The sequence below is a fragment of the Ornithorhynchus anatinus genome, chromosome 8 (assembly GCF_004115215.2).
Source record: "Ornithorhynchus anatinus isolate Pmale09 chromosome 8, mOrnAna1.pri.v4, whole genome shotgun sequence".
In the NCBI taxonomy this organism is placed as follows: domain Eukaryota; kingdom Metazoa; phylum Chordata; class Mammalia; order Monotremata; family Ornithorhynchidae; genus Ornithorhynchus; species Ornithorhynchus anatinus.
The window spans coordinates 18,968,519-18,995,351 of NC_041735.1; the positions used below are offsets into that span (position 1 = coordinate 18,968,519).

The 26,833-nt window shown below is 45.4% G+C and overlaps 1 protein-coding gene across 1 annotated transcript in view; it reads right to left on the reverse strand.

The window, feature by feature from the left end:
• Positions 1–496: 496 nt before the first annotated feature.
• The window catches only part of EEF1A2 (eukaryotic translation elongation factor 1 alpha 2), a 34,899-nt gene continuing 8,562 nt past the window's right edge, over positions 497–26,833 (reverse strand). The window contains exons 4-8 of the mRNA XM_001507841.5: positions 23,739–24,035; positions 7,420–7,570; positions 5,659–5,915; positions 3,228–3,462; positions 497–850 (exon numbers count right to left, since the gene is read on the reverse strand). Of these exons, the coding sequence (XP_001507891.1) occupies positions 723–850; positions 3,228–3,462; positions 5,659–5,915; positions 7,420–7,570; positions 23,739–24,035 (1,068 nt within the window). The 3' untranslated portion in view covers positions 497–722. The remainder of the gene's footprint in view (positions 851–3,227; positions 3,463–5,658; positions 5,916–7,419; positions 7,571–23,738; positions 24,036–26,833) is intronic.

Sequence of the window (26,833 nt, forward strand, 5' to 3'; positions counted from 1 at the left end):
AGGAAACATTCCCCTTTGTCAAATTGAGAGTCTCAAAATTTGGGAGCCAAGGAAAAGCAGGATGGGAAGTCAGAAATACAGATCAGTTGCAAGGGGTGTGAGATACCTGTCCAGGGAAGCCAAGTCTCTGCCCGCAGGGAGCTGAGGACTTCTGAGAAATGAAATCACAGATTGTTACAAAGATAAATTGATCTGGATGAAATAAGCAGTTTACATTCATGAGGTCTCATTTACAAAAAAGGGGAGACGTAAGAATATACGGAATTTTTTTGTGTGTATATATGTTTAAAAGGAAATCTTTTAACTTATAACCAGCCCACCCCCACATCTACTCCAGTGTTTAGCAGAACTAATTTCCAATTCCAATTAATGTAATTCCTAATTCCTCCAAAGGGGATGGAGGGTCTCACGGGCTACCCTAGGCAAAGCCACAGAGGCATTAATGGGCCTCCCCAACCCTTCCACCCTAAGCCAAAGCACACACATGGCTCTCTCACACTGTGGATGTTGTACCAGTTTATTGGTAAAATTAACACGAAGCCTCACAAACTCTGGAACATGCTTTTCCTTTTAAAGAATTTCCACTGGACCTTAATGGTGAGCATCCAGTCGTTGACATTTAAACTCTTACAAGCGGATGTGCACACATGCGCCTCGGGGAGAAGGTGACAGCGTCCGGGAGAGGGGGATGGTCTCTGCGCGATGCACGGGGAGCCTACAATTCATTTGCCAGCCTTCTGGGCCTTCTGTGCAGACTTGGTGACCTTGCCAGCCCCACCGCTCTTCTTCTCCACGTTCTTGATGACGCCCACGGCCACGGTCTGCCTCATGTCGCGCACGGCAAAGCGGCCTGTGGGAGCAGATGGAGGAGGGAAGAGAGAGAGAGAGAGAGTGAGGGCACGGGGGATGTTTGGTTCAATTGTCCAGGTCCTGAGGAAGTCCCTCCAGGATCCATACATTCAGAGAGGCCCTAGGAAGAAGTCTTTCTTTAGCCTCAGTCTCGTGTCAAAGGAAATAGAGTGGAGGTGGGGCAGGGAAGTTTGTTCTAAGTACCTTCAGGGAGAGACAAGCTCACTGGTTCAGTGCCTAAATGGCCTGGAACTGCCCATTTGGGAGCCTGTCTCTGAATTTCCAGAAGGGGCAGCAACACAGCCTTCGGCTGGGAAAAACCCTACCTTCTTCTCCCCAAGTTGCTGGGACACAATGACCAGCAGAATCTGGGCTCTCAGACTCCATTCTAACCCAGGTATTTCTTAACCTGGGATTATTCGCCCTGAGCCTATTTTAGCTCTCCAGGGAGGCTGGCGGAAGACTAGTGAAGAAAACGGACTTAGAGGAGGGAAGGACATGACTCAACCCAAGTTCTGCATGGCCTGCTAAGGAGGAAAGGGAGGAAGTCATAGGTGCATCAATGTCTGGTGGCCAGCTGTCTCCAGGGATCAAACCAGAGTCATTGTGGTGTTTGAAACCATTTAGTTTCCAAATGAGTCCCTCGTCTCCCCATGCTCCAATTCCTCAAACCTAGGTAAAACACCACTGAGTTTCCTAGTTCCAGGAGACTGGACTTCTGAGAGTACAATCCAGGATAATGCCACTTAACACCAGATGTCGGAAAAGACAGGCAGGCTCCTAAATTCCCTCAGTAGAAAACAGAAGATATGGTAGGGTGGGCAGGGGGTGGAGCAGAAGGGGAAAGGGCAGAAAAGGGAGAGAAAGGGCAAAGGAGAGAAAGAGGGAGTGAGAAGGAAAAACGGGAATGAGGGGAATGGAAGAAGAAAGTGGAAAAGGAGTCTCAGCATGGGGCGCGGACTAGGCCTTCTTCCCAAAGGTCAGAGAGAGGAGTCCATAGTTAAGGATTTAGAATTAGGGATGTTAGATGTCCATGCAGGGTCACTGACAGGGTCAGGGATGGAGATGGCACCAGCCACTTTGAACTCCTTGTGCTCTGAGAGGGGCAGAAGGGTAGGAAGGAAGAGCAAGAAGATTACAGGTAGTTGGTCCTCAGTTACAGCACTTGAAATAGAGCATAATTATTGGCTTTGGCAGAGCCAGCTGACTGTCAAGAAGCTTAAACGCGCTTGCTTTTTCCATCTGAGTCCTGGCTCTGGAAGGCTATGAGTTTTCTTTTGAGGAGAAATCTGCCCCAAGCAATTCAATCACCTCAGGAACGGCCACCATGAACAAGCAAGGATGCATCAGTAGTTCAAATGGAAACATTCACTGTTGAGACCATAGCCCAGTCCAATGGTGTATGTTTCTTTTGAAATAGCCACGGAGTGTGTATGGGGTGTATGGCATCTCCGTACCCATACAGGTAGGTCAGCAAACAACCTCAAAGCAATCCATGCATGAAGGCAGAGTACTGTTGGGAATCCACAGCCAATAATAACTACCTGGCATAGAAATCCCTAGACTGTGAGCTTGTTTTGGGCAGGGAACATGGCTGATGTTGTATTGCACTCTCTCGAGGGCTTAGTACAGTGCTTTGCCCACAGTAAGTCCTCAATAGATACGATTAATAATAATGAGAAGAATGGGGATGGGGAAATCTCCTAGGCCTGAAGAGGAAGTGTTCAAAAGATGAGTGGGCTCAAAGTAAAAATAACAAAGTGTCCCAAGAGTCTTTTGGAGTCCTTTCATTTAAAAAGCAGTTGGCTTGGAACCCCCTGGTTCCTGGTCTTCCCTGGTACCCCTACAATGGCCCAGGCAGGGGTGGAACTGGTCTGCAAGGGCTTGGGGACAATGGTCTGGCACGGAGGCCTCTCCTGCATGAAAGATCTCAGGAAGATTGGACTTTTCTGATTGCCCTAAGGGTCTGGTTTGACCAAGAAACTTCAGGCTCTTCCTGAGTCTGCCATGGAGTTGATTGGAACACTGAGGCCAGGCTGCAGTCTTCCTATCGTCCTTTGGGCCACTGAGTCCCTACAGCTTCTAGAGGCCTGAGGCTGAACCTGCCTCAGACATGGCAAAGTGAGTCCTTTATCCCATGGCCAACCCAAGGCTCTGAAGATCCTGACCTCCCTGTTACCTACCATCCCTGGGAATGCAGAGCTCAAATCATTCTTGGGATGAGGGAGATGCCTCATAGCTCCCCAGATATCTCTGTGGGATCTGACCCCCTCGAAAATAACCAGGCCACTCACTCTCAATGGGAGAGGGATGCAGGGTGACTGGGGTTGGGGAGGAAGACTGTCCAAGGGAGATAGAGAAGTGGAACCAATTCTCACCAAGGGGTGGGTACTGGGAGAAGCTCTCCACACACATAGGTTTTCCCGGGATCATCTCCACGATGGCGGCATCCCCAGATTTCAAGGACTTGGGGTTGTCCTCCAGCTTCTTGCCAGAACGTCGGTCAATCTTCTCCTTCAGCTCGGCGAACTTGCAGGCAATGTGGGCTGTGTGGCAGTCGATGACAGGGGAGTACCCAGCGCTGATCTGGCCAGGGTGATTTAGAATAATCACCTGTGGTGCAAAGGATACAGTGTTAAGAGAATATAGTCTGAGACTGTTATTCCTACATTAATCAGACACCCACCCACGCAGATAGTTCTAATCCCAGCTCTGCCACTTCTTTACTTTTTTTCTGGTATGTGGTAAGTGCTTATTGTGTGCCAGGCACTGTACTAAGTACTTGGTTAGATATAAGTTAATCAGCTTGGACACAGTCCATGTCCAACATGGGGCTCACAGTTTTAATCCCCATTTCACAAGGGAGGTAACTGAAGCACAGAGAAGTTAAGTGACTGGCCTAAGGTCACACAGAAGACAAGTGGTGAAGACGCAATTAGAACACAAGTCCTCCGACTTCCAGGCCCATGGTCTATCCACTAGTCCACACTGCTTCTCTTGTAAAATGGGGATTTTAATCCTCCTCCCTTTGGTTTAGACTGTGAGGCCATGTGGGACAGGGACTGTGTCCTACCTGGTTATCTTGTATCTTAGCCAGTGCTTACTATAATGACTGGAATATAGTAAGTGCTTAACGAGAACCATTAAAAAATGGTCACCTCCATAGTTCAATTTTATTTATCATTTTGGACTATTCATTCAAGGTCTTCTTTCCATTTACTATGTATCCTCCTTACTGTGTGCAGAGTACTGTACTAAGCACTTGGGAAAACACAATTCAGCCCCCTATTTAATTAACATTTTGACCAGGAGGATTCTGAGTAAGCACAGAGAGAAGTTAAGCAGAGCAAGCCAAGTCTTTATTCAAGGTTCCTGATCACTGGAACTCAGACTGCCAGAAACGCTGTTCGGAGGAAAATCAGCTTGTGATATCTTAGACCATTCTCTGTGGAAAATGACACTTGTCAAATTAGCTCATAGCTGTGATTCTCTTCAATTAATGAGGTGTCAAAGCCCTGAGTCGTTCTTGGGAAACTAAAAGGTACCCAGCTCCAATTCCAATCCAGTAACATTTCCTTCCTCTGGCTCTGCAGATGTACTTAGGAGCTTTACATCGCCAGTGAATTGCTGACACTTTCTCTTGAGGAGATGAACAAGGAGTGATGTGAGAATGCTACCAGGGTTGCCCAGCGAGACTCCCGTCTCCTGGAGAGCCTGAAGCCTGACACAGTCTGTGTCGGCTTCTTATAGGGCATGTGTAGAACTCAGAATCCTCCCAGAGTCCTGATTCCTGATGCCCTCCCTAGTTTCTAGAGCAGCCCCCACCACCCTCCTCCTCTCTGCCCTCTGGGGCAATGTCAGGAAGGATCGGGGTAGCTGGGGGAAGGATTGCTGGGATCAAGAGTAGATGGGGGGAGTGTGCCAGGAATGGACAGCATGAGGCCGGACTGTGGTTTCCAATACTGTCTCGCTCCACCCCTAGAGAAGTCCTGTTGGAGCAAGATGGCAGAATGGCAGTTCACATGCTCTCCGGATGAGTCGGGAGAGCCGTGCACCCACTCTCTAGGTCCCTCAGACCACTACGCTAACAAGAAGACCAGCCTGCTTCTCCTTCAACTTCACCATTCATACAGTCCAAGCGGGCCCCAGTTGTGTGATTTCACAAGCTGGATATGTGAAAAACCTGAAGGTTTATTCCCCTGCCTGGAAGTGTCTATCATGTACCTGAACTCATCGAACCTGCCTGCCCTACATACGCCAGGAGACTTGGCTCACCTTCGGCTGAGGTAATGAGGAATCGACTCCAAAAGACCTCTGAATTTGGCTCTCTCCCAGCTTCCTCAGCCTGCCATGTGTTCACACACCAAACCGGTCAAAATGGCCAAAAAGAGCCTTAGGGTAAGCTCACATGATTTGGATTCTGTTTATCTCTCAAGTTTCTCCTAGGACTGATGCCTATATATTTGAATTCTAAGTATCCCTAGCTGACACTGAACCCTTAAGCGGCCATTTGAGTCTAGTAGAGTGTCTTGCTTATTTGTGTTTGTGAATTTGGGCCTCCTTTGGCTCCCCCATGGGCTTGAATGCCCTCAAGAGCAGAGAACAGATCTTGTTCTTCCTTTGGGATGCCTCATGATCTTAGTGTGTAGAGTGGGCACCAGGAGCTGCAGACTGACTGACTTTTATCCTGGCATCCCCTTCTAACTCACACACTCACTGAGAAGATGACCCCGGAACCCAGCACCTGAACACAACCAGCCCTTCTAGATCAGTTGGTTGGTATGGCAACTAGAGCCCAACCCTACTGACCTGGGAAGTGAACTGAGCTGCTTCCTGGGGTGGGTCGGACTTGCTGTCTCCGCAGACGTTGCCCCGGCGGATGTCCTTCACGGACACGTTCTTCACGTTGAAGCCGACGTTGTCTCCTGGCAGGGCCTCGCTTAGGGCCTCGTGGTGCATCTCCACCGACTTCACCTCTGTGGTGATGTTCACCGGGGCAAAGGTCACTACCATCCCAGGTCTCAGGATCCCGGTCTCCACCCGGCCCACCGGGACGGTCCCGATGCCTGGAGTGGGAGGGGAAGAGAGGAGGAGGAAGGAGGTTGCAGTGGAGTGGAAAAGAGTCTGGAACAGGATGCATTTTTTGTAAACCTGAGGATTCTGAGAGACAAACTTAGTGCGGCTCCTTCTGCATTTGAAGTTGCAGGGGAAGCATGGATAAATAAACCCCACAGATATACCAACAGCTTCCATCTCTTCCTCACCCAACGTCTATTCAAGCTACACATACTTAACTTTTCTGTGCCTCGGTTTTCTTATTTGTAAGAAACCTGTTCTCCCTCCTGTCATGGGTTCTAATCCCTGCTCTGCCACTTGTCTGCTGTGTCTGCTGTGTGAGGAGAAAGTACTTGATGTAATTATTATTAGTTTTATTGCCATTATTACTATGCATTTAGGTTGTCCTTTAATAACTGTAAAGCACTTTGCAATCATGATTAAATACTTTTCCTCACATGGTTAGGTAATAGGTCACTTAACTTCTCTGTGCCTCAGTTACCTCATCTGTAAAATTTGAGTCCCACATGGGACAACCTTGTTTACCTCACAGCACTTAGGTATTTGGTTCTGTAATTGTGTATGCACAGTCCTTTTGAAGGTTTACCTGTTCTCCCTCTGTCGCTTGTGCTTTGTGCCCCTTAGTATGTTTGTCAGATTATGAATTCTGGCCCTTGTCCTGTTCTTCCTCTGTAACACTTGCCCGAAAGGTCTAGTACAGTCCAGCAGGATGGGCACACAGTAGACTGCTGATTCACTGCCTGGGGAGCTCTGGAGCCTTGCTTGTTCATCCAAGTGAGCAGCTGATAGCCTCCATGAGACCCAGCAGGTTGGAGAGGAGGCGGAACAAGTGACTCTTGACAGCCATTTCCTTCTACCCTCCCTACGACTCTGGACCCATCCAACTCCTCCAGCATCCATCCATCCATCCATCCATCCATCCATCCATCCATCCATCCATCCATCCATCCATTCACTGATTCATTGATTCATTGATTCATTCATTCATTCATTCAATCATATTTATTGAGTGCTTACTGTGTGCGGAGCACTTTATTAAGTGCTTGAGAGAGTACAAAACAACAATACCCATCCACCCTGACTGCAACCAGGGAAATGACAGGGCTGAGAGAGCCCAAGGACAATGGCTCCTTTTTATGGTATTTTTTAAGCTCTTACTATGTGTAATGGCACTGGGCAGATACAAGCTAATCAGGTTGGGCAGAATTCCACATGGGGCTCACAGTCTTCACCTCCATTTTAAAGATGGGGTAACTTTAAAGTGAAGTGACTTGCCCAAGGTCACACAGCAGACAAGTGGCAAAGCCGGGATTAGGACCCAGGTCCTTTCGACTCCCAGGCCCATGCTCTATCCATCAGGACATGCTGCTTCTCAAGTTTCTGCTCTGGAGTAGAAACAACCCAGATCCAAGCATAAGCATTTGGAGGGAAAGAATCCCGAGCTCCAGAGGGTCAAGAGTGTTCCCGAGGGACTCCATGTATACGAACTCTCACCTCCAATCTTGTAGACATCTTGAAGGGGAAGACGCAGGGGCTTATCTGTGGGGCGGGTTGGAGGCAGGATGGTGTCCAGGGCTTCCAGCAGGGATACTCCACTGGCGTTGCCTTCCTTCCGCTCTACCTTCCAGCCCTTAAACCAAGGCATCTGAGGAACAGAATTGAAGTCCCATGCAATAAATACGTAAAGTCTTTGTCCACAGACTCTCAAGCGGAACCCTCAGCTGATCGGCTGAAGACAGTTTACAGACAATAAAAAAAACCTTGGCAATTACTAGACTCTGAGTGATTTCTTCAATCACCATCTAAATTCAATAATTTGTGAGCTTGTTTTTTGGAGAAGAGAGGAGAAAGTACTTGATGTAATTATTATTAGTTTTATTGCCATTATTATTATGCATTTAGGTTGTCCTTTAATAACTGTAAAGCACTTTGCAATCATAATTAAATATTTTTCCTCACATGGTTAGGTAATAGGTCTGCATAATTACTAACTCCTTTTCTCTAACTGATAGACTTTTTTGTTGTTGTTTAAAATAACCCTTCAGCAGTATTACTCAGGGCTTATAAATCTGTCTGGAGCTGATGGAGGACTGGAGTGCCCACAGTGTTTTGACAGAGTAGGTGCTCAATAAATGGTGTCGATGAAGAGGTCCTACCATATAGTTTTCCGACCCCTCGCATCCCCCTTTCTCTGTACTATTCATTATTAATATTGGATGAGAGCTTGGAAAAGAAACATCCTAGCTCCCCCTTGGGCTAACCTCAACAGCCTCTGAAAAATACAGAGAGGTGGATGTTTGGTTCTGCCCCACGGCCCCCAAGGAACTCAAATCAGTAGATATCTAGCTCCTACAGTGCATTACAGTCCCTGGGCAGACAGAATCTCCAGGCGAATCATCTGTTCCCTTGGAGCAAGTAGGCTTCACTGGGAAACCATATTAACCATTTCATTCATTCGTATTTGTTGAGTGCTTACTGTATGCAAAACACTGTACAAAGTGTTTGGGAGAGTACAAAATTATTTCAGAAGCTGTAGATCCATTTAGTGAATAACTGTCAGAACATTGCATGGGCCCCTGATAAAAAGGAAAGTCTTCCTCACCGAGAATAGCTGAGACCCCGAGAAAATCTGGCTCAATATTAATTTTTGTCCCTACCTTCGGGATGCAGGGAAACAAAGCATGCTATAAGGAAGGGAAATAGAGCACAAGAAGGGGCAGAGAAGATGAGGAGGTTATGAAGTACGATGAAGAATGATGGAGGGGAAAAGTAGGAGCCATTCTGGAAAACCGCAGGTTATCATAGAGATCTTAAGGGGGTCTCTCCCAGGGTGAGAGAGGCCAGCCTAACAATGGACTCCATCCTGTTTAATTTAGCAGATCATGGGATGCGAGACCAGTGCCTGATGGCCTGGTTTGTTTAATGTGCTCCATTTCCCCACTTGAAGATAAATGAGCGATTCAAAAATTTCCATCAATTTGCAGTCTGCTCTGTGAACTGCAGCTCTAACCTTTATCTCCCCCTGCCCCCACCTTCACTCTCCCTTCTCCTCCTCCTCCCCACCTTTTCTCCAACTTGTTTAGCTTCTCAAATCCCAAGCTGGAAGCTTGCAGCTTGGCAACCTCTGTGAGGTTGCAGGAGATACACAGCTCCAGCTCACAGAGCAAATCTATGGCAGGATCAATTTCAAGGCAGGTAGCATGGATTCCCCACCTCCCGTGGGATCACAGGATTCTGAGGATAGACACAGCCACAATTCAAAACCATCCACACCCAGCCTAGCCAAAAATCAGGGGTCTGCTTCAGTCTGCCATACAACTGCTGCTCTTCCGGAAACCATGGCCTTGATGCTGGAGAACTACCACGTCCAAAATTGGTCTTCTCACCTAGTCCCTCCCCTGCCTCCCAAGGTTAGGATTTCACCATCAGTACTGCCAACTCTGCCAACTGCCAACTCTGAACGTCAAGGACAGCATCAGTTCTATGGTTGTCTCTGCCTAATAGCCAAAAGCAGCAGTTCGGTTGACTGAAATGAATAATGAAATAGCATCTAATTAGGTCTACAGACTCTTCAGTGTCTACCTTAATAATGATCATAATAAGAACAGGTAGTATCAGCAGCAGGGATTTGGAATTTTGGAGAGGAAAGAGGGATTGTCAGAACAAATATTCAGAAGAGTCACATTCCTCTTCTGTCTGAAACACTAAATTGCAAACACCTAGAAGGCAGGGACTGTCTTCTTTTACTTCTTTTGTATATTATTAAGTGCCTAGCATAGTGCTGTTTTTATGATATTATTAAGCACTTATATGTCAAGCATCGTTCTAAGCATTGGGGTAGATAGAGGTTTATCAGGTTAGACACAGACCCTGTCCCATATTCCCCGTCATAGTCTACGTTGGATGGAAAAGGATTTAATCCCCCATTTTACAGATGAGGTAATTGAGGCCCAGAGAAGTTTAGTGGCTTGCCCAAGGTCCCAGAGCAAATAATTGCCAGAGACAGAATTAGAATTCAAGTCCCTGACTCCCAGGCTTGAGATCTTTCCACTTGGCCATACATACTGCTTCTCCGCTATTCTGCACCCAGTGGATGATCAATAAATGCCGATGTTGATTTCAAAATAATACTCACTGGACATTTGAGTAAAACTGTGTTCACCCCTTTGGGTCAATCGAGGAAAACATATTAAAGGGTATGATACACTGTACTATAACCAGTTCAAAGCCTGCTAGATCCAAACAACACCTCACTCTTCAGCACCCTGCCATCATTCACACACAACGAAGAGAGAATGGTGGAAAGCTGCCTCCTTGCCTACCCAACTTTCACCAGCTCATCCCCCGCACACAAAAATAGTATGTTCCTCCCTCCTCTGACCTCCTGCCTCTCTCACCCCATCTGGTGGTTCCTAACACCCTAAGCTAAGAGAAAACAAGCATCTGCCCTTCAAGAACCCACAGGAGTTCCCCATCCCAAACAAATATCCTTGAAAACCTCACCTGGAGGGCACAAAGAGGAGGAGAGTTCAGAATGTGAATCGTACCAAGAGGAACTGCTGAGAGTCTCGATCCTAGACCGCATTTCTATATATTTCCCTGGTAGGAGCCTCTGCTTCTTCCTGTCTTTCCACCAGCCAGGACTGTGATATCATGGCTCTGGCCCTATTCTAGAGAATGTTGTTTTCTCTCCTTGCAGACTGTCTCAGCCCTGAGGGTGTCTCTGGGGTTCATGCTGCCCTAAGCAAATCCTCCCTCCATAAAAATGCAAGCCAAACAACTAACACATGAGAAAAACACCAACCTGGATAAACTCAGTAATATTAACCAGCTCCGTTGAGGCAAGGGATTATCTTACTGAAAGATAAATGGGAAGTTAGCATCCCCGGAAGCTTAGCCTGGGATCGCTAAAGCTCAGCAAGGTCAAACCCAGGCCCCAGGGAAATAAGAATCCCTCCAGGAAATCCTAATGGTAGTGGTCATGAATGTGGTGGCGTTGCTGGGAAAATGGAAACCAGACCCCAGGTTAAAGAGGAGGTTCAGTCCTAAAATGTTAGCATTCTCTTTGTAAATACTTGTCCGGGGCATTGCTTTAAGACAATGTTTCATGAAAAATGGGATTGGGACTTCTAGCTGGGTCAAAGGCATTTCTGAGAGTCGAAGAGCTCTTACCATGGGGATCTATGAACAGGGTGACTTGGTCCATTTCATCCCTTAGATACTCCCCTACTCAACCTCAAAAATCTCTGGCACTAGAATTCTGTGGGATTTCTTAGTGGTGAAGGTGTGTTGTGGGACTCCTCATAAGAAGAGGAGGAAGACTAATAATAATAATAATAATTATGGTATTTGTTAAGCGCTTACTATGTGCAAAGCATTGTTCTCAGCGCTGAGGGGATACAAGGTGATCAGGTTGTCCCACATGGGGCTCACAGTCTTAATCCCCATTTTACAGATGAGGTCACTGAGGCCCAGACAAGTTAAGGGACTTGCCCAAAGTCACACAGCTGACAAGCGGCGGAGCTGGGATTCGAACCCATGACCTCTGACTCCCAAGCCCGGGCTCTTTCCACTGAGCCACGCTGCTTCTCCTAATCAATCTCCTAATCACGCTGCTTCTCCTGATCAATCGACTAACCAATCAAGCAATCAATTAATACTACTTATTGAGCAGTTACTCTTTGCAGAGCATTGAACTGAGCACTTAGGACAGTAGAGGTCCCTGTCCAGTAGAGGATCCTGCCCAGTAGAAGCTCACAGTATAGAGGAGGAGGCAGATGTGAAAATAAATGAACAACTTACAGATATGTACAAAAGTACTGTGGGGGCCAAGGCTGGGGAGAATAAAAGGTACAAATCCAAGTGCATAGATGACACAGAAGGGAGAGGGAGTAGGGGAAAAGATGGTTTAGTTGGGGAAGGCCTCTTGGAGGAGATGTGATTATAATAAGGCTTTGAAGATGGGAAGAATGGTGGTCTGTCATATGTGAAGAAGGAGGGAGTTCCAGACCAGAAAGGGGATGAAGGCAGGGAGGCAGTGCTGAGATAGATGAGGTCAAGGTACAGTGAGTAAACTGGTGTTGGAGAAACAAAGTATGCGGACTGGGTAGTAACTGGAAATCGGCAAGGTAAAGTAGGAGTGGGTACTGCTTTAAAGCTGATGGTGAGGAGTTTCTGTTTGATGTGGAAATGGTTGGGCAACTGCTGGAAGTTCTTGAGGAGTGGGGAGATGTGGACTGAATGGTTTCTTAGAAAAATGAACTGGGCAGCAGAGTTAACTATGGATTGGAGTGGAGGGAGTCAAGATGTAGGGAGGTCAGCGCGGAGGTTGATGCAATGGTCAAGAAGGGATATGAAAAGCGCTTCGATCACCATAGTAGCAGTTTCAGTGGAGAGGAAAGGCAGGATTTTAGTGATGTTGTGAAGATTGAACTGACAGGATTTGGCGATAGATTGAAAATGTGCATTGAATGAGGGTCAGAAGCAATGCCGAGGTAACGGGCTTGTGAAACACGGAAGATGGTGGTAGTGTCTATAATGATGGAAAAGACAGGGAGAGGACAAGGTTTGAGTGGGAAGATGAAGAGCTGTGTTTGGAAGTACATTGGGAATCTAAGGGTAAAAGAAGATAAGAGTCAGTGACTTGCACAACAAGAAAAGAAAATGACTGATTTCCTGCCCCAAGTATGTCCTCAGTAAGCATTCCTGCAGCTGTCATACTACAACACTTATTTTAAGGCTGGTATATAATATTAACCATCATAATATAATAATAATAGTAACAGCTTAATTACTTTACCTTCCTTTCAGACCGTTTAGAAATTGGTGCATTGCTGTTTTATTTTTATCTACAGCTGTAATGTACTAAGCAGCCCTCTGGTGGCCTAAAAGATTTATTGCTCTATAGCATTAAATATTAACACAATTTAAACACAAAAATGTTGAATCCTTGATGATTTGTCATCATTATTCCCTGGAACTGTGCAAAGGCACCAAGGTATCGCCCACATTCCTTTGTGAAAACACATTTATGGCTGATGGCCTAACTGTAGGACAACCATCCCCGGGCTCGTAACCTGTAGGGATTTGAATCCAGTTGGTTTCCTCCCAGAGGTTTCTGTCAACCAATCGATGGTATTTATTGAGTGCTTACCATGTGCAGAGCACTGTACTAAATGCTTGGGAGAGTACGATACAGTGATTGTCAGGTTATCTCTGATTAAAACTTTTCCCAGCATCGGTTTCTATTGTTTCAGAGGAACTTATTATCCAGGTGCTCTGATGAAACAGGAGGTTGAGGCTAGGCTAGATCTAACTACTTGAAGGGCTTCTAGCTATGTTCATTTTGAAGGGATCCTCATGGTCTAACCCTGTCCATGTCACTCAAATATCTGTAGCGCACTGTGTCTTTCCAACCTCAAACATCAGGACAGGGTGGCTTAGTGGAAAGATCAATGGAAATGCCACTGACCTGAGACATGACTTTAAACAAGTCCTTAACCTCTTTTTGCCTCAGTATCCTCAACTGTAAAATGGTGCTAACGTACCTGCTCTCCCTTCCTCTTAGGAATGAGCCCTGATTCGACAGGACATGTATCTTATCCGATTGTCATGTATCTGCCCAAAGCTCAGCACATAAATAATAACCACATAAAAATCCTTTTTAGATGACTCCTCTTGCATCCTTTTTACCGAAAAAGGTCTCAACTGTTGACTCAAAAATAGTACATGTGCATGAATTTGCAGATAAAGTCACTTGCTTTTCTTCTTTCCAGGTCGAAAAGCACATAAATACCCACAAGTCATGGTTTTTTCCACCCAATGCGCTTTCCAGGCCATGCTCCAATTCTCCCCAAATCTCTCCTGACCCTGCTGTTTCTGGTTGAGTTGATCCAAATTGAAAAAGAAAACCTCACTGCTTGGGGTTCTTCTAGCTGGGCAGGGCTCAGCCTTGCCTCCAGTCCTGTGATAATCCTGAGCGATGGCTTAAATAATAATTGTGCCATTTGTTAAGCTCTTACTATGTGCCAAGCACTGTACTAAGCACTGGGGTAGATACAAGCAAATCGAGTCGGACACAGTCCCTGTTCCACATGGGGCTCATAGTCTCAATCTCCAGTGTATAGATGAAGTAACTGAGGCACAGGGAAGTGAAGTGACTTGCCCAAGCTCACACAGCAGATAAGTGTGGAATCAGGATTAGAACCCATGACCTTCTGATTCATTCATTCATTCATTCAATCGTATTTATTGATCACTTACTGTGTGTAGAGAACTGTATTAAGCACTTGGGAAGTACAATTCAGCAACAAATAGAGACCAATAGACTTCCAGGCCTGTGCTCTATTCACTATGCCATGCTGCTTCTAATCTTAAAGAACTATACCTATGGCTAGCACAGCGCGGATGGACTTGAGAACCTTCCATGCTCAGTTTATCAAAGACCAACATGGGCTACCTAAATTAGCTCCATTTTTAGCAAATAAAGTATATCCTTGATGGGAGGTATTGTCTACTAACTCTATTGTACTCTCCCAAATGCTCGGTACGTAGTAAATGCTCAATAAATTTCACCGATTGATTTATTGATAGATATACATCTTAAAAACTCCATGAGGTAACACTGCCCTGGAGTTAAATGTAATTTTCTGATATGTTGCTTCCTGATGAAACTGCAATGAAATGCATGGGTATCATTATGTAGGATACCCAGAGATCCTCATTTAGCTGGGCTTCTTCCATATTTTTGTAAGTCATCTTTCCTGGACAATTTTAGAAAAATATGCTAATGTTCTGGATTTGTAACTGCCCTGGCTAAATTGGTCAAACTACCAGAAGTGAGTCCTAGAGACTCTTGCTTATTTAAATGGTTGGATTTCTATAACCAGGACACAGCATGCTCAGTACTCATTGAGTTTAGGCCCAGAACATTCTGGGACTTGTCACCCCCAACTCTTCCTTATTCGCTCCTCCCCTTGTCATACCTCACCTCCGCCTTATTCTCCCAACTCACTTATAAGAGGGAAGGGATCTGTGTGAAAGTTGAAAACAATGACCTGTGTTTTGGGTTTCAAACAAATCAATAGGCCAGTCTATCCTTAAGTTACCTGACAGGATGTTTTTTATTCTCAATCCAGCGAATAGAGCCCAAAGGGTGCAATTTCCCTTAAGGTCACACACTGATACCTTCTTCTAGGTACATTTCCCCCTCCACAAAGCTATAGGTCACATCTCCTCAATAGGCCTTCCCCAGTTAATTTCTATTCCCCCCAGTTTTTATCTCTGTAACTACCACTTCAACACTTCTGCTTCAAATAGCTCACTTGTGTACTGACAACTGCAGATGAAGAACTTCTGCAAATATCTTACATAGCCCTTTACTTAAGCACTAATATATTCGTATCGACTTTTCTTCCATCTGCCTATCCATAAATTATTTCATTGTTTATTCCCCCATTAGATTGTAATGTCTTTCAGGGCAGGAAACATATCTACTCGTTCTATTGTATTCACCCAAGCACAGAGTAAGTACTCAATTAATATTATTAATTGATTGATAACACTCACTATTCTGAGCTGTCATTATTTTATTTAATATGCATGATTTCCCAACTGGAATACATTTATCCAAATTATATTTGGCACCCGCCTGGCTTGCCAGTGTTTCGTGATGGACCGGAGATAGAGAATATTGAGCTAAAAACATGAAGCTTTAGGAAACGTGGGAAAAATTGTCTTGACTTTCTAATCAATAGGCTTAAAGATGCTCCTATTGTTCTCATTATTACGGATTTCAAAAATGGAGAACCATTGTCCCTAAACCAGATGATGACCCAGCTCACGACACATTGAGCAGCTTCTTACAGCCTTTTTGAAGCCTCTGAGAAAGGCCATCTCCCTCATTAAGGTTACCCCTTGGCAATTCTGTCCCTGCACAGAACTGTGGGATGCTGAACTGTGGGAGAACAGAAGGACTTTAGAAGGACAAATTTCTCCTGCCAGAGAAATGAAAAGACCCAAGGGAGTCAGAAGCAGAGGTGTACTATTACAGTAGGCTAATTTGAGAAACTGTGCATTTGTGTGTGTGTGTGTGTGTGTGTGTGTGTGAGTGTTCATAATTTTAAAGAGTAGAAAATGGGATGTAGGTTTAAAATCAATTCTGAGTTCTGAGACTTAGCCAACAGATGCTTTGGCTTATAGCTAAAAAGGGAAATATGTATTCCCCCCCAGATGTTGGAATTTGGTGGTCCTGTGATTCTCAGCAGTGACTCTTGACTTTGCTTCAGCAGCCCCAGTGGGCTGTCTATGCTGCAGGGAGTTAGCTCTCAGTCAGATATCATCCATCAGATGGCTCTTCCTGTAAAACGAAGTAAAATCTGGCCCAATCTACTTCTTTTCCTGTCAAAGAAAATGTTGGTGCCGGGCTTGGCCCCAGAATCTACAGGAGCCTTGATTTTGCTCCCAAACACTCTCCCCTCTCCTTCTCTTTCTCCTTCCTCCAATCAACTACGGTAATGTGGAATGATGGCCCAGTCCTTCCATGGGGCAAGGCTGGCCTAGAAGCCCTGTCGAGATTCTGTCCAGTGTTAAAACCCCAACAATTCCTTTCTCCTCCCCCTGGGCGAAAGGATGATGGAGCTGTTCCCCAGGATAGGGCCAATGCTTCCACTTTTCTAGGGAAACTGCACATTGAGGAAGGGTCCTTTGTCTATTTCTGAGAATGGGCCCTATCCCAGCTCACCCCCAACTCCCCCATACTTATCCCAGACTAAGAAGTGGGACTGGATCCTGCTCCCCAGAGGTCCCTTAAGCACTCCCCCAAGTCAAAGGCGAAGCCAAAATCCAGTGCTGGCACAAGAGAGTCAGGTAGTGCCTTTGTTCTCAAATTATATTTGCAGAGGGGAATGCTGGGCATGAATTTGGATGCAGGGAGTCTTAAAACCAAAACTGACAAAAGCAATAGAGAAGCAGCGTGGCTCAGTGGAAAGAGCATGGGCTTTGGAGTCAGAGGTCATGGGTTCGAATCCCCGCTCCGCCACTTGTCAGCTGTGTGACTTTGGGCAAGTCACTTAACTTCTCGGTGCCTCAGTTACCTCATCTGTAAAATGGGGGTTAAGACTGTGAGCCCCATGTGGGACAACCTGATTCCCCTGTGTCTACCCCAGCGCTTAGAACAGTGCTCGGCACATAGTGAGCACTTAACAAATACCAACATTATTATTATTATTAATTATTCTGGGGAATGATCCTTTTACCAGTTTAATGATTAATTAATCTCCAACAACTAGAGGGACAATTTTATTTATATGCTGTAATAGATTGATCAGTGAACCAATTTAGCTTAAGACAGGCAAACTACTTAAAAGTAAGAAGCAAGAAGCATGAGAAATCTGAGAATTAGCATGTGTTCCCTGGAATGAAAGACTCCTGCTCCACAGGCCAGCCCTTTCTCCGTGTAGCAGGAGGAGAGGAAAGCTATATATCTCATATATCAAGTGAAATTGGCCCTGTGCAGACTGAAAATCTGGGGCTTGGACTAAATTAGCCCATCCTGGTCTTGGTCTTGCCTGGTTCTAGTCCAACACTTGGTTATCCAAGCGCCGAGCCAGCCTGGAAGTGAGTTCAGGTGCACCCGAATTGGATTCAGGTTCATTTCTGGTAGACTTTAACCACTGCAGTATCTGTTGGGCCCTTGTTACGTGCCAAGCACTGTATCAAAGTGTTGGGGGAAATACAAGACAATCCAGACAGGCACAGTCCCTGTCCCACAGGGGACTCACAATCTAAGGGGGAGGGAAAACAGGTATTTTATCCACATTTTACAGATGAGTAAACTGAGGGCCCAAGAAGTTAAGTGACTTGCTAAGGTCACAGACAAGCCGGTGCTGGAACTGGGATTAGACTCAGGTCCTCTGACTCCTAGGCCCAAACTCTCTCTACTAGCCCATGCCATTTCTCTAGGCCACACTCTTCATGTTGTCGAGGATGTGAAGTTGCTCCCCTAGACCTTACAGCTCTGAGACCCAGTAGTTCAGGGGACTGATCTGCCTGTACAGGACAATGTGTGTAACACACACACACACACACACACACACACACACACACACACACACACACACCCACACACACAACCTCTTTCCATGAGTTCTGGACCACTTTTCTTCCAACTTTAGCTTTCTTCCAAATCCAACCAGGCTCCCACCACCTGCCTTTGAATCTGCTCACCCACAGCAGAGCCAAAGGTCCAGTTGAATCTGGTCTTTGTGCTAGCCCCACCCAGCCTACTTGGGGACCTACAGAACTTAATGGCTGAATCCAGTGCGGTAGTTTAGAATTACATACTTCCCCCTGCATGGAACTCTTTTCCCACTCAGATCTGCCCCAAAACATCCCTCCCCCACTTTCAAAGTCTTCTCCAGGATGCATTCCCTGATTGGACTTCACCTCCCTGGTCATGCCAATCCATCAGCCACCCCTGGCCATCATAATCATGTAAGTTTAGATATATTTTTTTTTGCTTACTTTTGTTGTATCATGTTCCCATGTATAAGTACGCACTCTGTGTCTGCCTGTCTCCTCCATTAGATTTAAAGTCCTTGAAGGCAGAGACCGAGCCTGTTACTCTCACTGTATGCTCCCATGTGACTGGAAAATGCTCAGCAAATAGTAGACATCCAAGAAATAATAACAATAATAATAGAATTATTTGTTAAAGCCTACTATGTGCCAAGCACTGTACTAAACACTGGGGTAGATACAAGATAAACAGGTCCCACATGGGGCTCACATTCTAAGTAGGAGAGAGAACATGTATTGAATCTCCATTTTTGCAGATGAGAGAAGTGAGGCATAAAGAAATAAAGTGACTTGCCCAAGGTCACACAGCAGGTTAGTGGCAGAGCTGGGATTAGAACCAAGGCCCTTTAACTCCCAGACCTGTTCTCTTTCCACTAGGCCACGCTGCTTCTCATACAAATGTTGACGTTGAAACTTAGCTTCAAAATTGAAGAGCACTTAGAACAGTGCTTTGCACATAGAGAGCGCATAACAAATACCATCATTATTATGGGAAGTTAAAATTCAGCCTATTCAAGTACAGGTGTCATCTTAATCCTTTCCGTGAAACCGGATTTAGCTGACAGACTCACAGAGCTCCCTTACTTTACGAGGAAATGTGAAAAAACCCAGGGACAATTAAAGCAAAAAGAAGATAGTGTTTCCTCCCTTAGGAGTTGGGATTTCAAAAATCCCAATGCCCTGATATTAGCAGGACCTCAAGTAGTTGAAATTGTTATTGCATTCAAGAGAATTCAAACATACAATTCTTATTTAACCCATAAACTCCTGGATTTTTTTTTTTAAGGAAAAGATTAACAAAGAGAAGTTCAGGCGATCCTTGCCGTTCATTTGAGGAAAAATAAGCTTTTAAAATAGGATTAGAAGGAATGGGCACCTTTTGGATCACTATGTGGTAGTGCTTTGTGACTGTGTGAAAAATACATAAAAGCATCCTCAAGATCATTCAAATTGCATGCCGTCAATGTCACAAGGCCTGTTCCACCTTGCCATATGTTCTTACGTCAAGAGGCCTTATGCAAGCTCTGTTGGATACAGTGGAAATCCAGAAACTCTTTGAATAGGTAATGACATGCTTCACTGCATCTGCCTCAAGATAACTTTTAAGAGTTTGATTCTCCCCTAAATCGCAAGTTGGGAGGTTCAGCTTTAGGGAATAATTTGGGACACACAACTCATTACCACATTCTAGTCATCCCACATAGCTCTATCTTACAGAAGTTATATATCCTTCAAAGTAGGGGAGGCGCAAGCAAATGATAATTATCCAGGTAACGAAGATGGAGGAAAGCAACTTCTCAGAAATGCAATTTGGGGATCCCTTCACACCCACAGAACCACAGATTGGGGATCTTGTGGGATTTCTAAGAGGAAAGAAAGGCTGACAGCCCTAAGTATGAACCCTTTGATATACTCAAGCAGGTAAGATGGACCCCATGAAAGATCTACTACACTATTGCACTCCCAAATACCCATCATCATGCCTTATACTCAGTAAACACTCAATAGATACAACTGGAATATAGCTTTCAGAGATGGGACCTCATGGAGGCAGCTGGAATGGCTGCCCAGGCCCTACAGGCTCAAAAGCAAGGGGAGGGGAAGCCGCGTTACATAATGGATACAGCACTGGCTGGGGAATCAGAAGGTTGTGGGTTCTAGACCTGGCTCTGTCTCTTGTCTGCTGTGTGACCTTGGACAAGTCACTTCACTTCTCTGTGCCTCAGTTTCTTCATCTGTAAAAGGGGGATTGAAACTTTGAGCTCCACGGGGGGCACGGACTGTGTCCAACCTGATTTGCTTGTATCCACCCCGGCGTTTAGCGCTTAACAAATACCATAATAATAATAATTGTATCCACCCCAGGCCTTAGTACAGTGCCTGGCACAAAGTGAGTGTTTAACAAATACCAGAATTATTATTATTGTTATTATTATGTGCCTTGGGCCATTAAACCTCCAGGACCACTACAATTGAATCTCGGAGAATATGCCCCAGCAGGGTATCTGTAGGATTGAAGAATAACCCAGAAGCCCTGGATTAGAGCTCCTCCCCTCTCCCACTCAAGCTCAGCGACTGTGGGAACTGAGGCAGGAAGCAGGAGGGTGGAGGGTGGCAAAGGAGGAGGCTTGACATGAAAACCTGCCCTAGGACTCATGTGAGATTGGTACCCCACCCCTGCTCTCAGTGGGATTTCACATCCGGGCTACCCTGTCGTTCCTGCCTGCATGGTGATCATCAACTTTCAGGTATTATTATCCCCAGAGTTGAGCCGCCTGCAGAGCTGCTTGCCAGATGACTTTTCACTGCAGAAAACGAAACCTCACCGAGCTTTTGGAAAGGGCAGCTGCCTCCGTGGGACTTTTTCTTCTCTTTCGGAGGGCCCAGCTCAAGTCTCGTATTTTAAGTAAGACGTTCACTGGGCCAGGTGAATGCGGATGAAGGTTCTGCGGAGAGCATTAGCTGCAGTCTGCCAACTCTCCCCAGAGCCCAATCCCCTAGAAACACACGCACTAGAAAATAAAAATCCCTGTGACTCAGAAGCTGGCTCCTGTCCCCTGCCCCTTCAGGGCACTATGGAAACTGCTATTTGTTTTTTTTTCCCCTCCTTCCCTCCTTCTGGCTGCTAAATCTGAAGGGTGTGAGAACCTCCTCCCTGCTCTCCAGAAAGGTAGGGGATTCACTCGGGTCATTTACATACACAGCTCCAGCCACTTGTCCAGAGGAGCCCTGACCTACCACCCAAGCCCAAGATGCAAAAGCATCTCTAATTTGTAGGAGCTGATGGGATTGCTTGGGCGAGACAGGTCAGATCTGCAATGCAAAGCCCTAACACGGTCCCCTCTTGGGGAAGTAGTCTAGTCTGGAAAATGCCAGAAACCTTTGGAAGCAGTACTCTCCAAGATAAGGTCTCAGGAAACAGACGAAATAATTGAAAATCCCAGGGGAGAGACGATGACAACGACTGAATGGATCCAGCATATATTTTGTAAAATACTTTCCTGTGGAAAATTCCAGTTTTTGCCTCAATGTTCATGGGGCAAATCCAACATGAGATGCCAGCCAACTTTTTGTTGGTGGGGATTGTACCATAAAACAAGATCATTTTTTCCAGAGTCACAAACCACTAGTTCTGCCTCTGAGTCGGCCCTGATCACCCTGGTATCTCTGATTGACAGATGGAATAATGATAATAATAATGACAATAACAATAATTGTGTTATATGTTAAGCACTTATTATATGCCAAGCACTGTACCTAGCACTGGGGGAGATAGAAGATAAATAGATCCCATGTGAGACTCACGGTCTAAGTAGGGGAGAGAACTGGTTTTGAATCCCCATTTTGCAGATGAGGGAATTGAGACACAGAGAAGTTAAGAAAGTGACTAGCCGAGGTCACCCTGATGTAAATGGCGGAGCCGGAATTAGAACCTGAGTCTCTGATTCCTAGGTCCGTGCTCTTTCCACTAGGCCTCTCTGCTTCCAGAAGTTCATGAGTTTTGAATACACAGTCTCTGACCCCACCCTGGGATCTTAGAGCAGAGAGCCCAGTTCCACTGGCAGTCAGGTGAGGGAAGCAGTGATGTCACCAGAAGCCTCAGAAATCAGGCATCAGGCCGGCACTCAGGCCAATCAGAAGCCCACACTCATGGAACAATCCCTGGGTGCACCAGCCTTTGAGTCCCCACTGACTGAAATGTTACCAAATCCTCTTATTGGAAACTGGCAATCACGTGAGATGTTGCTAGTGCTGCTAGGTAGGATTAAGGCAGATTTGCGGAAAATCGTTCAACCTGCCATTAGGTTTGCTTCATACAGATCCCAAGGTCAGCCTATCCCTTCAGTTCCTGTGAAATCAAGCTGGAAAACTTCAAGAACTTACTCACCCCAGCAAAGAAATCAGTCCTTAATGCTTTCTTTGCCGGGGTAAGTAAGATCTTGAACTTTCCGGCCGACTTCCAGCCTGATTTTGCAGGACTGCTTCAGGGATGAACTTTTTTGGAGAACAAGGTTCATTTAAGTCCTCCAGGCAAGTGGATCTCTGAGCTATTCTTGGGAGAATTATTCAGGATCATCTTCCCAACCCAGCAACTGGTGACCTTTTAGATCCCATCTTATTTGCACGAGAAAAGGATTCTGGAATTGGTCCTGGTTGAACCTGGGTGCTCTGATCTCCCCGAATCATTTGAATGATGGGTTCCAGAGCCCTACAATTCCGGCAGAAAGCAGTCTCACTGATTAAATTTGGAGTTCATTTTTCAAACCTCTCTGATATCTCGAATTCAGAATTTAGGGAGATAGAGATATCTACCACCATGCATTTTAGTATTTCGGTGCTGTCTTTGATGTAAGATAGCTATATTAAAAAAAAATTCCCTCAATGTGGTTACTTCAACTAGGCTTTTAGGTGGCTCTAGAAAATAGATGAGGAAGAATTGGTCCTTTCTTTCTTGTTAGTGATATTTCACTGGCCCATTTTCAAGTTCCGGTCCTGTTAAGTCGGATCTCAATGTGCAACAAGGAGTCTGTCCTAATCGATTTGGAGACTCTAAGCGTAGGATAAGGAAGCCAGTCAATCCAGGGAATGATGCAATTCTGATTTTACCAAGCCCTGGTGAATGGAGGAGTGGGGAGAATAAAACTCCAGCATCCACCCTAGTGTTAATCCAGAGAGTACACAGAGTCTTTCTTCTTGAGAGTCTGCTAACCCAGCCCCTTTCTTGTCATGCCAGTGACCGTGGGTCGATCGCCTATCAAAGAGTGTTTTTGTCCATTTGGGGCCTCTGTGGGTAGGACTCAGAATTAAGTGAAGGGTTTAGAATCATTGGCCTGTTTTGCATTCAGCCCATTAAAATATTGGGCAAAATGCTAGTTTCCACAAGAGGAAGCAACCCTATGTTTCAAATTGAAAGCTGATTTTTCTGGTTTGCATACTGCACTTCCAACTTAAAGCCCCTAACACCATCTCAGAACAATCACAGTGCATTTTCCCACTTGATTGGCATCATATCCATACAGTCCAGCCTGCTGGGAGAGCAGGTCCTAAATAAAGACTGCCTTTATTTCCAGCCTGGACCATCAGGCTGTTGTCCTTCACACACCTGAGCATGGGTGAGTAAACTTGACCCTGAACTGCAATTTGGTTGAAAACACCCTCCCCCTCTCTTGTCTGATCTCCATTTGACATGGCCTGAGAAATCCTCCACGGGAGCAGGCACTTAGAAAGCAACTTACGTTAGGAGAGGGTTCCAACATGTTGTCTCCGTGCCAACCGGAGATGGGCACAAAGGGGACTGTGGCAGGGTTGTAGCCAATCTTCTTGATGTAGGCGCTGACCTCCTTGACAATTTCATCGTAACGCTTCTCGCTGTAGGGGGGCTCTGTGGAGTCCATCTTGTTGATCCCCACAATGAGCTGTTTCACCCCCAAGGTGTAAGCCAACAGGGCATGCTCACGAGTCTGCCCATTTTTGGAGATACCAGCTTCGAACTCACCCACGCCGGCAGCCACAATTAGGACTGCACAGTCAGCCTGGAGGGGAGAAGAGAAACAAAAGAAAAGCTAAGTCATCTTTGTCTCCCTTCCACAACTCCCTTTTTCCATGCATACTCATTAGAGATCTAGGTCTCTGATGCTCATTGCAAATAGACAATTCCTATTCCTCATGGCAGGCTTATTTCTTCCTATCTAGCTCAAGAAAGCTTTCCTCCCACCCCGCTACGAAATGCCAACTCATTTCTGCTTGCAAATCTGTGCCACTTAAGATAGGAAACAAAGCAAAGATGGGGGTGAGGCATACCTATTTGCAGGAGGACGACTATAACCTAGGGAAACTCTTTTCCTCAGGCCCTAGATTTCAGTAAGTTTACTTAATGCCACAAGAGATCAATAAAAGAGCAACCAGCTAATAACTTCGTTCTGGGAAACTTTTCTTAGCTCCCTGCCATTTTTATTCTATAAGAAATGGGTGACAGAGAGCATTATAGAATCACCATCTCTGGAGATTTTAAAAATTAGAGAGATTCTTATCATTCTGAGATGACTTAGTTGTAGTCCTGCCCAAGGGCAAAGAAATAAAACAGACACTTTCTTAACAGCCCTTCTGGTCCTACATTTCTGCATATAATTCAGTAACCATCTGCAACAGCAGTTAATCCTTCAGAGGGAAAATAAATTTCTGTTTGAAAATATTACAGAATCCATTTGTTTCTTAACTGCGCAATCATTCACAGGCTTATTCCAATCAATCAGTGGGGTACTTATTGAGCATTGAGAGTCTATAATACAATAGAGTTGGTCGACATGACCCCTGTCCTGCTCCTTATAATCTAGTGGGAGAAAGAGTCATTAAAATAAATTACAGAGAGGGGAAATGGCAGAATATAAGGATATGTGCATAAGTGCTGTGGGGCTGTGGGGTTAGTATTAAAATGCATAGGCAACCTAGAGAGGAGGGCAGATAGGATGGGTAGATGGTGGTTGGTCTTGTGAGGGAGATATGATAAGATCACATCTGTTGGGCATGGAGGAGGAGTGAATTCCAGACCAGAGATAGGATGTGAACAAGGGGTCAACTGTGAGACAGGCGAGATCAAGAATCAATGAGTAGGTTGGCATTAGGGGAGTGAAATGGCTAAGTAGGAGTAGGAAATTAGTGAGATCAGGTAGGATGGGGAGGGGAGGGGGGCTTCAAGCCCTTCCATTTAAGGGTAAGATACTTGAGGGCAGGAATGGCACCATACCCTATTGTACTTTCCCAAGCATTCAGCATGATGCTCCTCAATAAATTAATTAACTGGTTTGCAACTAACGTATTTTGTCAGCAGGAATGTCTGAAGTTGCTTTGGCTGAGTTCCTTCTGGGGCTAGTTTGGGGAATGAGACTTTACACAAGACTGCTAGCCCTGGACATCTATTTGGTTGCCTGCTGCTGCTGCCCGAGGTGCTGATTCTATGGTTCTTCTCTTCAGGATATGTAAGGATTTGCCATTTCGATGTGATGCTAAGAAAAAAAGTAGAGATGCCAGGCTAGGGTAATCTAGGGACATGCTAAATAAGTTACAGTTCTGAGCTTATAGCTTCCTATTTCAAGCCTCCGCTCCTGGAACACAGCTGTTCGTTTCTGGTGCCCAGTCCAAGTTCAGGAGGCCAATGAGAAGGAACTGTGGTCACTGACGAGGAGGTTTGGTATTCCCAGGTCTTATGCAGTCAGATTCATAGCCCCCAAATGTTTTCTTGTAGAGACGAAGTGGAAAAAAGACAACTCTGGCCTAATCTTGAAAGAGGGAAAGCAAATTGTCTTGTCATCCTTACAGAATCCACTGCATTAACCTGCTTTGTGTCCACATATGAAGTAATCATAAAATTCAACTTAATTGGGTCTTCTTTTCACCCAGGAATGACTCAACCCTGATACCAACCTTTACTTTGGTACTGGGGTCCTTCCCACATAGTAAGCTTGTAGTAGACTAAGTATCCCAACTAGGCTGTAAGCTCTTGAGGGCTAGGATTGTGTCTACTGATTCCCCTGAACTCTACCACAGAATGATCACTCAGTAAATGTGACTGACTGATCAGTTTATCAAATGGATTTTGTAGCTGAAAAGAGAGAGGATCTGAGTAGCGAAACCCTGGCAACCATTACTCTCCTCTACGCATACCCTTCCCAAACTGATACCAGCAAAAGAGAAGTGTAACTATAGTAGCACATTTATTAAGTGTTTACTGTGTGGAGAGCATTGTAAAGAAGTTGAGAAAGACTAACCATGGTCTAGGTCCTTCAAGGAGCTTGGGCCGCATTGGCCCAGATTTGCGATTCAGATTTCTAGAGGAAAGAGATCAGGGGACGTGTCTACCAACTCTATTGTATTGTACTCTCCCAAACGCTTAGCACAGTGCACATGGTAAGTGCTCAATCAATATCAATGATGGATTGATAGGGTCTTAGAGCTATAGCCCTCCAACCTTCTCCCTTTTCCACTAACTCTTTTACCCCATCTGCAAACTCTAGAAATCAGATGTTAGGTCTAGAGTTTTTCTAGGCTTCACCCTGTTGGGTCCAGGAAAAAAATACAATAAAAGGGAAAGTGGATTCTTGGGGTCTGACCTTGATAGTGAAAGAATCAAAGGCAAAGTTTCAGTAAATGCTATTTCCTTATGATCCCAGAGGCTACAGGAGAGTTGGTGTTATTGAAAAATGCTGGCAAACAGCTCTTCTCTGAGAATGGGTGCCTGGGAGAGGCTATTCTTTTTGATGTGCTGTTTTAATTAAGGTGACAAAGTAGGGACCACTTTGCTGGGCTCTAGGAGGCTCGTCAATCTCCCCGTATC